The sequence below is a fragment of the Balaenoptera physalus genome (genome assembly GCF_965194825.1).
Source record: "Balaenoptera physalus genome assembly, chromosome: 5".
NCBI classification, from domain to species: domain Eukaryota; kingdom Metazoa; phylum Chordata; class Mammalia; order Artiodactyla; family Balaenopteridae; genus Balaenoptera; species Balaenoptera physalus.
This window is the reverse complement of record NC_138884.1, coordinates 118,819,224-118,833,036: the sequence shown is the minus strand read 5'-3', so window position 1 is coordinate 118,833,036 and position 13,813 is coordinate 118,819,224. Positions and strand designations below refer to the sequence as shown.

Genomic DNA, 13,813 nt, shown 5'->3' with positions numbered 1-13,813 from the left:
GTTCGAACTATTTCTCTTGGATTTGCTCACAAACTGTTGGTACGTTTGTTTTTTAACTTAGGGTGTGGTTGGAAGGAAATAGACACGATGTATAGAAACATTTGTTGGTTCTCAGTTCTTACTTTGAACAGAGTCTCTTCAGTGGGAGCAGATTCACATACCTGAGTGTACACTCCAGTGTCGTGGCGTTCTACAGAAGGGGGGATTCCAGGGTGGAGGCAAGGCGGAGACACACCCAGCCTTGTGCTGGGAGCATTACAGTGGGCAGTGTGCACTGCTGCTATTCATTAGTATTTGTGAGCTGACTCTAGTGATGATGGCTTAGGAAACCAGCTAAAAATGCCCTGTTGCATCCAACAGAGATCAGAAGATTTAGTCTGTTGGATGCGCTCCTCTGACCCTCCAAGATTGTTGACAGCTATTAGTGGTAAATGGGGGGGTGGGGGAGAGTAGTCAACACCCATCACAAAAAAGGCATCTCATCCTTACAAAATAATATAGGCTTCAGAGATGGCAAAGAAAGCTTTACGTAGAGTTGCTTGTATCAGTGAAATTCTTCTCTTCCCTGGAGTTCCTGTGTCATTTATTCCCAGACTGTGATTCTGGTTTTCAAAGTTCCAAGGGGTCTCAAGTGGTGGAAGTGGAGGTTTTCAATTTATTCACAGTGATGGAGTTTGAGAAAGTTGGTTGAAAATCGTTCACTTGTTATTAATAGAAATGTTTAGATGTAACTGAAATGTTGAATATCTTTACTTTTGTCTAGGACTTTATTAACACAGAAAGATCACACGCTGACCAGAAACCCTGGGAATTGTAAATGTTTAATAAAATCATGAAAGTAAACTAAGGACAATTTATGTGGCAAAATGTTTCATAACTTAGTTTTATGGGAAAAACAGTAAAGGTTTTTCTTTTAATTTTTATTTTTAAAAATTTGTTTTTTTATTTGGAGGAGAATAGTGTTGGGACCTGAGTTGGAATCCCAGTTCCAACACTTATCAATTAACTGTACGACCTTGGAAAAAATAACCTGATTTCCCTGGCTTCAATTCTCTCATCTGTGAAATGGGAAATAAAAATAGTACCTGTCTCAGAATTGTACTGAGGATTCTATTAATAAATGTAGAGTGCTTAGAACAGTTCCTGGCATGTAGCAAGCACACTATAACTATTATTTATTGAGTATTTATTTGTGTGGTAAGCACGTTGGAACACAGTACAACAGGGATTTGGGGCAAGTTATTAACCTCTCCTGAGCCTTAATTTCCTCATCTGTAAAAGGAGGATAGCAATAGTTTCTTCTACTTTCATAGGTAGGATTGCATGAAAATTAAATGAATTAATTCACGTGAAGCCCTTAGAACATTGCTGGTATTGTTGATAGCATCCAGGAAACGGGAGCCCCGCAGTTTACATACTTTAAGTCGTTTGTCACAGCAGCCCTGTAACTACACACACACACACACACACACACACACACACACACACACTTTTTGGTGGCAGTGTTGTTAAACAGATGAGACGGAGACAAGGTGAGAAATGTTAGATAACCCGCTCAAGGTTGCACTGTTAGAATCTGAACTCCGGTCTTAAGTACAAAAATCAGAAATAACTGACCTATAGACCTGTGTTGCTTTCTTGTAGCTCTTTTTGTTTTTGAAAATGTTGTGTCTCTAATGTTTTGTGATTAATGCAGATATTTAATTTCAAGTGTGTTTTGTGAAACTTTACCATACTCTTTCTCACAAAAGCCCTAATGAATGCCTGACTTTTTGTGTAATTTGATTTAGCATTTGTTCCTAGTGTGGAGGACTTAAATTCTTTATTTTACAAAAATGTGTGTTCCTCAAGGTACCTTTCAGAGCTTTACGTGTCCAAGAAGCTAATTGAACATATAGGGAGTGTGTGCAGTTCATTTAATGCACATCATACTGTTCTGGGAAAAGTTGATTCTGAATTTTTGTTTTCTGGTTGATGGAGTAATAGCCTTTGTAAAAAATGCTGAAACTACCAGTTGCCCTGTAATGCCCACGGGTGAAAAACGCTTGGAGGGGAATATACAGAAATGACAATAATAGCCATATATAGGGTGATGGGTTTTTCTCCTTTCCACATTCTCTTTATTGCTGTTTTATAATTTAAAATAAATGTATTAAAAATAATTCCTGGAGTTAGAAGGTACAGAATGGACTACCTTAAGCTCTTTCTCTTGCTAGATTTAAAAAAGAGTCTTTACAAGGTTGTATAGTATTTACATCTACAAAGAGAAAATTGAGGCAGCCAGTGGAAGCTGTGTCTCTTCCTTCATCATTATTCTTTGATGCCCTCATGGAGTGTTTACCGTTAGTAAATACAATAAATAGCCTTCTGCTGTGGGTACCTACTGCAGGCTTAATTGCAGGAGGTCTGGAAGGTTTATGAAGTGCCCTGTGCTGTGCAGAGTTTGTGCTTACCACACACTTTCTACTTTCCCATGAGTAGTGGGATGCTCAAAGGACAAAGGGCCTCCAGAGAGCTAGCTGAACATGGTATGGTAGTAAGCAGTGCTTCTTTATTTATGTCTTTTAATTTTATTATTTCTTTCTTTTTTCCTTCATGTTTACTCTTCTTATTCATTCTTGGGTTTTTCATGAGAAAGATCAGAGGCCTTGAATTTACTGGTAGGAGGAGCTTGATTTTGGTACATGATTTAGCCAGTGCTGTTCCATCTTTGAGGGAACAGAGTATCAGAAAAATGTAGTAGAATAATTCTTTCTAGATTCTCAGAACCCATACGGACTGCTTGAGTGGTAGCACTCAGGCTTTCATGAGATGGTCTAGCTTTGAGACCCATATCTGACTCTGCTTTTTTCCACTACTGAAGATATTAATGAAAGTCCAAACGTAAGTTGAAGTTTCTTCCCAAACTTTTTCCTCGGTAAAAGTAGTAGGTATTGTCCTTAAACACCTGGTTCTTCCATTAATATTCATTGTGAATTACTTTTTCTGTTGTTATGCATTTTTTTAAAATGGGTTTTATTTTTTAGAGCAGTTTCAGGTTCACAGCAAAACTTGAGTGGAAAGTATACAGAATGAACTCCCATGTCCCCTCCCTGCCACACACGGCTTATCCTGCTATCAGCATCCCTCACCAGAGTGGTACCTTTGTTATCATTGATGAACCTACATTGACACATTGTTATCATCCGTAGTTCATAGTTTACATTAGCATTGAACCTTCTGTGGGTTTTGACAAATGTGTAATGACATTTATACACCATTGTAGTATCATAGAGAATAGTTGCACTGCCCTAGAAAATCCCCTGTGTTCTTCCTATTCATCCCTTCTCCCCTCCCCTGTAACCCTGGGCAACCACTGATGTTTTTACTGTCTCCATAGTTTTGCCTTTTCAGAATGTCACATAGCTGAAATCATACAATATGTAGCCTTTTCAAATGGGCTTCTTTTACTTAGTAGTCTGCATTTAAGTTTTCTCCATGTCTTTTCATGGCTTGATAGCTCATTTCTTCTTAGTGCTGAATAATTAATATTCCATTGTCTGGATGTACCACAGTTTATCTATTCATCTACTGAAGGACTTCTTGGTTCTTTTCAAGTTTTGGCAATTATGAGTAAGGCTGCTATAAACATCTGTGTGCAGGTGGATGTAAGTTTTCACCTCATTTGGGTAAATACCAAGGAGCATGGTGGCTGGATTATTTGGTGAGAGTATGTTTAGCTTTGTAAGAAATCACCAGATTGTCTTCTAAAGCAGCTGTACCATTTTGCATTCAACCACCAGTGAATGAGAGTTCCTGTTGCTCCGCATCCTTGTCAGCATTTGATGTGGTCAGTGTTTTGGATTTTGGTCATTCTAATAAGTATATTCTAATAGTGGTATCTCATTGTTGTTTTAAATTGCATTTCCTTGATGATATATGATGTAGAGTATCATTTCATATGCTTATTTGTCATCTGTATATCTTTTTTGTGAGTTGTCTGTTCAGGTCTCTGGCCCATTTTCTAATAGGGTTCTTTTCTTCCTGTTGAGTTTTAAGAGTTCTTTGTATATTTTGGGTAACAGTCCTTCTTCAGATATTTTGTCTCAGTCTGTGGCTTGTCTTCTCATTCTCTTGAGAATTAATTTATTTTGCATAAGAAATTATTGCTTGGATAAATATGAAAAACCCTTAATCAGTGCCAGTTTTGTATGCTTATAGAGATTACTTGATTGATTTGACTGGAAAATTTTAAAGTAATTAAACACATTTAGTAGGATTTCCCTGGTGGTCCAGTGGTTAAGACTCTGCCCTTCATATGTATAGCTGATTCACTTTGTTATGAAGCAGAAACTAACACACCATTGTAAAGCAATTATACTCCAATAAAGATGTTAAAAAAAAAAAAAAAAAAAGACTGCTCTTCCACTGCAGGGGGCGCCGGTTTGATTCCTGGTCAGGGAACTAAGATCCTGCATGCTGTGCGGTGCGGCCAAAAAAGAAAAAAGAAAAAAAAGGAAAACCCAAAAAAACACATTTACTAATTATTCCTGGGTGTATGACAAGTGTGAATAGGCCTTGTAAAGGTCACTGGATGAGCAGTGTATAAGAGCAGTATATAAGTTTGTGGTAATTACAAATAGATACTTGTGGGATAAATGAGAAAAAGCACTGTCCCAATGTGATATAAATGAATACTAGGAGTTTGGTTAAAATTTCCGGACTGCATTTTGTAAGACATCAGAGAGTGCTGTTTCTCAGACTGCAGTGGTGGGAGTAGAGCTGACATGCTCTGGAATACTGTGTTACATGACTAAGAAGGTGGCTTTAGTGACACTGGTGACAAAGATGCATGTGGAAGCTGGAATGAAATGGTTTTATAATATGTTACAGAAAATAATGATTATGTTTAGAGTGCTTTTTTTGTTTATTTCTTTGTTTCCAAATTATTTTTATCATTACCCCTTACTTGAGGTCACCTCTTCTTTGCAGTTGCCTGATCTTGACATATATGGCACATTCCAGGAATTTCTGTCTCACTAGATAGTGGTAGATTATGATTAATGAAGTCTTGCATGTGGGATGTTACCTGCTTGCAAGTAGACCAACAGTCATTAGGAAAATTGATTGGGAGGTACAGCATTAAATCCCTCTCTTACACTTCGTTTTTTAAGTCTCATTTTGAAATGTTAATTTTCTTCATTAAGATACCCTTTGGAGAAAGCTAAATTGTTGAATCAAACATTTAACGGTACTTTTGTGGATGTATAGGATATTGTACCTGTGGATGCCTCTTATGAAGTGAAAGAACTGTATGTGCCAGAAAATAAACTTCATTTGGCAAAAACAGATGCAGAAACATTACCAGCACTGAAAATTAATAAAGTGAGTACTTTGTTCCTTTTCCTACTGAGTGATTTGACCTTATGTATAGTTGTTAGTCTATAGAATTTGTGATTTTATTTTTGTGTTTGACGGTGTGGGTGGGTAGTGGTAGTTGTGTATATCACAATTCCCAGGGATGGGAAATATGTTTAATTTGTAAAACCATATTTCCAAATTACCATGGCTGTGATTTCATTTTAGTCATAATATTTATTTATTATGAAATATCAAAGAACAAAGATTATGTAAGATTTTTAGGCTTATCAGAAGGAATGGGTTCTAAAAGGTTAAAAACCTTTAATAATTAAATAATTAAAATGAACATTTTTTTCCTTTAAACATGTTTCCTAATCCCTTGTCAAAACCCTGACCTTCCCTTTCTTACATTGTGAAGAATAATTCTGTTGTGTATCTTAGCTCTAATAATATCATAAGGTGTTTTTCCCAATAAAAAACTGCTTAGTTAAACTAGATATGACAGTGGCGACTATAATTTATCACTTTCGAATCTTAGAGAATTTTAAATTGTGTCATTCAGATATACTTTAAAAATGGAGAGATTTAGGAATAAGAACGTGGACCAGGACTAGAATTTCCCAGCCTTTCTTTTAATATAGTAAAAACCCCGGACACCCAGGGAGGTGCCAAACGTGCAAGTAAGGAGAAAGAAAAATAAACCCCCAACCCTTCTGAGGTCGGAGGAAAACTCTTCAAAGACTTACTCAAATTCCTGATAGGAGTACATTATCTCGGTGATTCGTGTGATTGGGTTTCTGACCAGAAGCTAAGACACGCTGCAGGGGAGCAGAGAGAGGGGAGAGGTGGAGAGCAGAGCCACTCAAAGCTGACTTTGCAAAGGAACAACAGATTCTGTCACTGACAGACTGTGCATCAAATGAACGAGAACACACACACACACACGCACACGCACACACACACACCCAGGGCAGGGAGGAGGGAAGGGGAGAGAGAGAACGAAACTGAGAATGAATGCATATGAATCCAGGTCAGTTAGACTCTATAACCCAGAAAGACAGCAGCTTTTTCTAAATGTGATCTTTTTTTCAATACGGTGGTTTGTTCTTTGCACAGCAGTATGCAAAGTAATAATTAAAAAAATTAGGTTACATCATATAATGTATGCTAGGCTGCCATAACAAATACCATACCCTGGATGGCTTAAACAGCAGAAGTTTATTTTCCCATAGTTCAGTAAGTTAGAAAGTCCGAGATCCAGGTTCTGGCTGATTTGGTTCCTGGCGAGGCTCCCTTGCCAACTTGCTGTCAGACGCCTTCTCACCTTATCCTCACAGGGTGTCCGTGGGACCTCTGGTGTCTCTTTCTCTTATGAGGGCACCAGACCTATTGGGTTGGGACCCACCCTTATGACCTCATTTATTTATCACCTCTTCAGGGCCCGATCTTCAAATACATTCACATTGGGGGTTAGGGCTTCAACATGTTTTCAGGGGGACATAAACATTCAGTCTATAATAGATACCATCTAGAATTAGATTCCAATAGAGAAGAATAGTGGCCATTGTCAAAGGTTTAGGAAAAATTAGTAAGAGGAGAACTAGAAATTGAAACAATTTGGTGCATGAATATAATTTTTTCCTGTGAATTGAAGGAGGGGAATGCTTTACCATTATTTGATTTTTCAGTGGAACATGCCAACCTAATACTTTGGAAATACATGGTAAGTCACATCATAATGCACACCTCTTGGCCAGGTGCTTTATCTTTTCTCATATGAGAATCACTGCTCCATATATACACACACACACACACAGTTAAAAAATGAGCATGTCCAGCTTGCATTAATTCATCAATTCTTTAATATTCTGATGGTATCTACTAGAAATCTTAAAGTTCAAGAAATAATATAGTGTTTGTAAAATGAAGGGTACTCTGTCATTGGTGAGGGATTTTTTTTTGGTAAATATTTTTATCTAAAGTTTGTTTTAGTTCAGGACAGTGGTTGTCAGAGTATAGTTTCCAGACCATCATTGTTAGCATTTTCTGGGCACCTGTTAAAAATACAAATCCTTGTGCCAGAGCAAACCAGCTAAATCAGAAACTGGGGGGTGGAGCAGTCTTCATTTAACAAGCCTTCCAGAGGTTTCTTAATACATATTGAAGTTTGAGGACCACTGGTTTAAGAGATGCTATTCTTATTAGAAATGTTGGGAAGCCTAATGTTATTCAGATTTATTAAGAAAAATACATACTTTCCTAGTGCCCTTATTGTTTATTAGATTTGTATAATCTATAAACATTCTTGAGAAGTTCATTTCCATTGCTTTCAAAATTAAACCCCAAAAAGCCATTAATGCTTTTGTTCATAAGTACATGAAATAGAGCATTTTTCTTTACTGTCTCATTTACTAGGTGGATATGCAGTGGGTGCAGGTTTTGGCAGAAGGTTGGGCAACCCCGCTGAATGGCTTTATGAGAGAGAGGGAGTACTTGCAGTGTCTTCATTTCGATTGTCTTCTGGATGGTAAGACATTTTATATTCAAGTACATTGAGTATGGAAAAGAAAGCACACAGTTGCAGGGATTCGTCACTATTTATAGAGAGTACTGGTAACATCTTAATGGAGATAGCACTTAAAGACTAAATTATATCAGTACTGAATATTTTAAATGTATCATGGGATCTTTCCATTTTTGGTTTTCTTGATTGTGATTTATTGCAGGGGGAGAAGGACAACCTGGGGATTAGGGCTAAAAATGGATTTAAAAAACAAATACAGTTTCGCTACGCCATATCCACCTGATCACAGTAAAAAGCCTCTCCCCAGGAAGTGTACATACTTACTAATTGTGCTGTGCTGAAGCCCATGCTTGCTTAAGCCAGGTGTTCTAACACGGAATCAGGGAGTCCCAAGTTAAGGAGTCCTGAAATAGGTGGTTAAAAAGGATGGTTCTTCCTACTCTTTTAAAACACTAAAAAAAAAAAAATTGCCAAAGAAGTTGATATTTAGGGTATTGTAATTACATTCCAGCTACCTTAAACTTTGTATACTGTTGGTAAGATTAATTTACTACAATAAAGAAAATATTGTTAAATGTTAAAGAACTATGCCGTATGATCCAGCAATTCCACTTCTGGGTATTTATGTGAAGAAAACAAAAACACTAACTAGAAAAGATATATGTTCCCATATGTTCATTGCAGCATTATTTACAATTGCCAAGATATGGAAGCAACCTAAGTGCCCATCAATAGGTGAATGGATAAAGAAGATGTGGTACATACATACATATGTATACATATATATATATATACATATATATACACAATGGAATACTATGCAGCCATAAAAAACAATGAACTTTTGCCATTTGCTGCAACATGGATGGACCTGAAGGGTATTATGCTAAGTGAAATAAGTCAAACAGAGAAAGACAGATACCATATGATTTCACTTATATATGGAATTTAAAAAACAAAACAAAAGAACAAACAAAACGAAAACAGACTTGTAGATACAGGGAACAAACTGGTGGTTGCCAGAAGGGGTGGGGGTAGGCTAAATAGGGGAAGGAGATTAAGAGGTGTATAAACTTCCAGTTACAAAATAAATAAGTCACAGGTATATAATATACAGCATAAGGAATAATATGGTAATAATTTTGTATGGTGACAGATGGTTACTAGACTTATCATGGTGATCATTTCTTAATATGTTTAAATGTTGAATCACTATGCTGTACGTCTGAAACAAACATAATATTGTACGTCAACTATAATACTTCAATTAAAAAAAAAAGTCATAGAACCCTGCAAAGTTGCGACCACGTTCTTCTGTGTTATAACTTCTTTTGACTGGGGAGTAAAATAGATACTAGAAAATGTAATTCCTACTCATTGTTCTCAAGAACCTTTAACATAAGAATTAAATTTTACTTTTTGATTTTCTTCCTTGGAAATAATGGTAAAGTCTTTGTGGACTGCCTCCTTAGTAATGACTTAGTCTTGGGTGTGGTGTAAATCTACCTATTAATTTTCCATTTTGAACTCCACCTTATGGTGGTAATTTTAAAACAGCCAAACTGTTATCATTGATTTTGTTGACATCTTTTGCCCAAAGAAGGCATACCATGATTTCCCAAAAAGTGTGGTTTCTCTTTGATACATAAATAATATCCACATATGAATTTGAGAGTGTATTTTATTCTTCTAACTTGCACATGACGAATAGGAAAGAAAAAAACACTTTCAGAGCTTGAAAGGTTGAAAACTGAGAATGTGCCTTTGGTCTCACTGGCAACATATTTTGGTTTAAATGGAGCCACTGATTATTTACTACCTTTGTTTCTTGACCAGTGATAGCTGGCCTTAGTTCCATTCTGATTAAAAAAAAAAAAACAAAAAACTTTTTGAGTGTTTTCGTCTTCCTCTCTCAAGGATATCCAGGTATACCAAGTATACTCAAGTTACTTAACCAACTTGCCACTCAAAATGTAGTTGTCAGCAGTATCAGTTATAGTATTTTTCCTGTAAAGGCCCTGAAGCATAATTCTTTATCTTACTCATATATTTTTGGTGACGTTAGGCTTTACCAGCTGATTCTTCCTTACTCAACAGTTTCTTAAACTTCTGTGATTCTTCCCCCTAAAGACAGTTTCATGAGTGGTTGTGAGGAGTATTGCTACACACAATGTTGATGTTCTTAATTTTTGCTGTTTTGTTTTTTTTTTCAACTCTGGGTTTGTTGCTTGTTCTCTCCCTGCTTTTCTGTGCCAGGTACCAGTGGAACACTGTCACTGGAGCAATAAATCTTTTATTATTTGAAGAGTGTCTACTGAAGTGTGAAAGGTAGATGCGGGGCCCCCGCTGAGTAATGCAAGCTGTGTGCTTTATGTTCTTTTGTGCCCTGCAGGGGGTGTCATTAACTTGTCAGTACCGATAGTTCTGACAGCTACTCAGGAAGATAAAGAGAGGCTGGACGGCTGCACGGCTTTTGCTCTGATGTACGAGGGCCGCCGCGTGGCTATTCTTCGCAATCCAGAGTTTTTTGAGCACAGGAAGGAGGAGCGCTGTGCCAGGCAGTGGGGAACAACATGCAAGAACCACCCCTACATCAAGGTCCTGAGTCAACCTTGCTGCATTTTATCTTGATTTGCCAATAATGTTTGTGCTGAATTGTGAGGCATTACCTGTATATCAACTATGCCACTGGAACTGTTAATATTTTGCAGAATCAAGGCTGGAACTTCGTGTGATAAGCATATGGTCTTGTCGTTTGGTCCACATAAATATTCAGCAAATATTTTTTAAACATCTACTGTACACCAGGCACTGAGCTAGGTGCTAGTGCTGGGTATATAGGGCTGATGTGCACGGCAGGGCAATCTTTATATGCTTGGGGCATGCTGTCTGGTGGTGGGCACAGACATTGATCTTGTACTTACAGGTAGGATGTGATGGCAGGGTGCTATGGGAACCCACGCTGGGTGATTTTATCTAATCTGGGCTTTTAATTGAACATTGTGTTTCTGGTATGAAAGCAGTGAAATTTTTAGTCTCCCCGAAGGGCCTCATGTATTTTATGTATTGTATGTGAAATGTTATCACTGAAGTCACATTTCTGTCATTAGTTTTAAAGTAGACTTTGAACTTTAAAAGAAACTAAGCGAAGGAGTTCCCTGGCGGTCCAGTAGTTAGACTCAGCGCTTTCACTGCCAGAGCCCTGATTGGACCCCTGGTCGGGGAACTAAGATCCTGCTGCAAGCTGCATGGTGCAGCCAAAAAAAAAAAAAGAAAAGAAACTAAGTGAAATTTTAGTAGCTTTACCTAGAAACTTTATATAGCATCTGTTTAGATCATGGAAGTGTGCTAAATTTCATTTCATTGTCTTATGTAGGACAAAAAAGTGATAAACTTCAAAAGCAGGCAGATATATTATTTTATAAAATAAGGAGGTTGAACTAATGGTGGTATCAGACATTCCTTCAGCATTAAAATTTACAGTTATTAATAACAAATAACATAGTTTACAAACCATGCTTATGTAAATTTTTTGAACCACATAGCAGACCTATAGGATGGGTGGCATTTCCATCTTACACATGGAGAAATTGAGACTTTATGGGGGATATATGTTCTTGGCCAAAGTTACGCAGCTTATGGTTGGGATGAGGGTCTGATTTGAATCCAAGACCTTGGGTTTTAAAGCCATCTTCCATAATCCTTAGCAGAAAGTCATTACTGGTTTATGTAGAGCTTCACGTACTATGTAATCCCTACCACTAGAGAGTACTTTTTATATGAACTCATTGGAGGAGACATTTTTTAATCACTGAACATATGTGAATGCTGTTTATATTGTGTGCCACTTTTATTTCGAGCAGTCTGTAAGACTTCTTAGGTTAGTTAGTACTTGGTGTGCAGCCTTGAGGGACCAGTAGGATTTGGATAGGAGGGAACTGTAAGAAACAACTTTCCAGGTTTCTGGAGCCAGAGGAGCAAAGACTTGGTGCGTTTGAGAGATAGTTGGTGGTCGAGCGGGAGAGAGGACCTTGGGCTTCAATTTCTACTCCGAGGTGTTAAAATTTTGTTCAGTCATAATAACAATTTACATGTATTTATGCTTTTCAACCACGTTTCTGCTTTTCAGCCCTTACAGTGACCCTTAGAAGTAGACAAGGTTATTTCCTTTATTCTGAGGAGTCTTAGAGTGGGTTCAACTTGCCCAGAGCTGCAGAGGTACCTGTGAGGTGTCAGGATTAGAGTCTGTCTTAGGTCTTCTGTGCTCTTTCCCCTGTGCTGCTCTGCCTTCCTAGGAACAGAGAGGTGGCAGGCAGATTTGACAGGGTCACAAATGACGTGGTGATTTAAGAAGCCAGCCGGGTGGTCTAGAGCAGGGTGTCCCTCTTCCAGCCCCATGCCCCCCTGGTACCGGCCACACCCTCCCGGTCTCCTGGCTGGAGTCCTGCTTCCTATCATACCCATTGAAATCCATTCTCCTTAGTGCAGCCAGAGTGAGTCTTAAAAATATAGATCTGAACATATCACTGCCCCCTTTAAAACTCTCCAGTGGCTGCTCATTGTAATCAGAATAAAACCTGTGAGGCCCTGTGGGATCCGGCCCTGGCCTTCTTCCACGATCTCTTCCACTACCGCTGCCCCTCTCCTTGCTTTGGCCTTTCTGACCTTCTAGCCACATTAGCTTTCTTTCTGTTCCTCAAAGACAGAAACATGTTTCTGCGCCAGGACTTTGCACTTGGTGTCCGTCTGCATGAACTACTTTACCTCCGTGATGAGTTCCTTTTCATCATCTCAGGTTAAATGTCACCTTCCTCAGAGAGGCATTTATTAACTCCTTTCTCTTAAATGCCATTCACTCTACTCCCTGGACACCGTGTTCCAGTGCCCTGTTTGTTTTCTCTGCAACGTTTATCACTAGCTGATACTTCTCTGGTTTCTCCTCTGTCTCACCCACTAAAATATAAGCTCCATTGGAGTAAGATCTTTCTCTCTCGTTTTCTGCTGTATTTCCCAGTGCCTAGCACAGGCCCTGACACATACCAGTCCTCAGTGAATATTTGTTGAATGAGTGGTTTGGTGGATGGGCAGAGACCTACTAGTGAGGGAGACCAGGCAGGAAGTGACTACGCAGTTGAGGAGCATTGTTAGCAGGTAAATTGAAGTAGTGGGGGAAGAGCTTGAGCTGCATTGCAAAAATGGACGGGTCCTAGAGGGTATATCTTCTCCTCTCTGATGCAGAGAAAGGACCCGAGTGAAGCCGAAAGAAATTTGAGGTGGTGTGGAGATTGGAAGGCATGAATTTGTGTTCAGCTCCATCATCATTACTTTAATTGCTCAAAAGTTTAGGATTGGAGAACACAAGAGGGCAGGATGGCCCAGGCTTACACACTTTTCTGTTAATCAACATACAACAGCAATGAAAAGAATGTTGTGGTTACTTAAAAAAGTCATAATTATTCATTTTGATTTTGTTTGCGTTTCATATGCAAATATAATAGCTGCGTCACAAATCCTTTGCAAAATTATAAAATATATTCTAATTCTACAGCATCTCTAATGCCAGTTCAGTTGATAAACCAAACAGATTTACCATTGACCTTAAGATGAGAGTAGTTTACAGGTATATTTAGCTTGTATGAGAGAAATGTTCTTACTTATTTTGATATTGGTTCCTGTTAAAAAAAAAATTATTTTCTTTCTCTTGCCATTAGATGGTTATGGAACAAGGAGATTGGCTGATTGGAGGAGATCTTCAAGTCTTGGACCGAATTTATTGGAATGATGGTCTTGATCAGTATCGTTTTACTCCTACTGAGCTAAAGCAGAAGTTTAAAGATATGAATGCAGGTAAGACATGGACCTAATTATCTAACGTGGGACTACTTGGAGTTTCTCCTTGATGGGGAGGTTCTTGAAGAGTTTTTCCAATGCTTGCTAAAATGTAAGACA

At 38.2% G+C, this 13,813-nt stretch overlaps 1 protein-coding gene across 4 annotated transcripts in view; it reads left to right on the top strand.

The window, feature by feature from the left end:
• Nucleotides 1-13,813, top strand: part of PAPSS1 (3'-phosphoadenosine 5'-phosphosulfate synthase 1) — a 104,217-nt gene that overhangs the window by 43,508 nt on the left and 46,896 nt on the right. For all 4 annotated transcript variants that reach the window (XM_082462834.1, XM_082462835.1, XM_082462836.1 and 1 more), the window contains 4 exons: nt 5,251-5,364; nt 7,756-7,867; nt 10,257-10,462; nt 13,576-13,711. In XM_082462834.1, the coding sequence (XP_082318960.1) occupies nt 5,251-5,364; nt 7,756-7,867; nt 10,257-10,462; nt 13,576-13,711 (568 nt within the window). The remainder of the gene's footprint in view (nt 1-5,250; nt 5,365-7,755; nt 7,868-10,256; nt 10,463-13,575; nt 13,712-13,813) is intronic.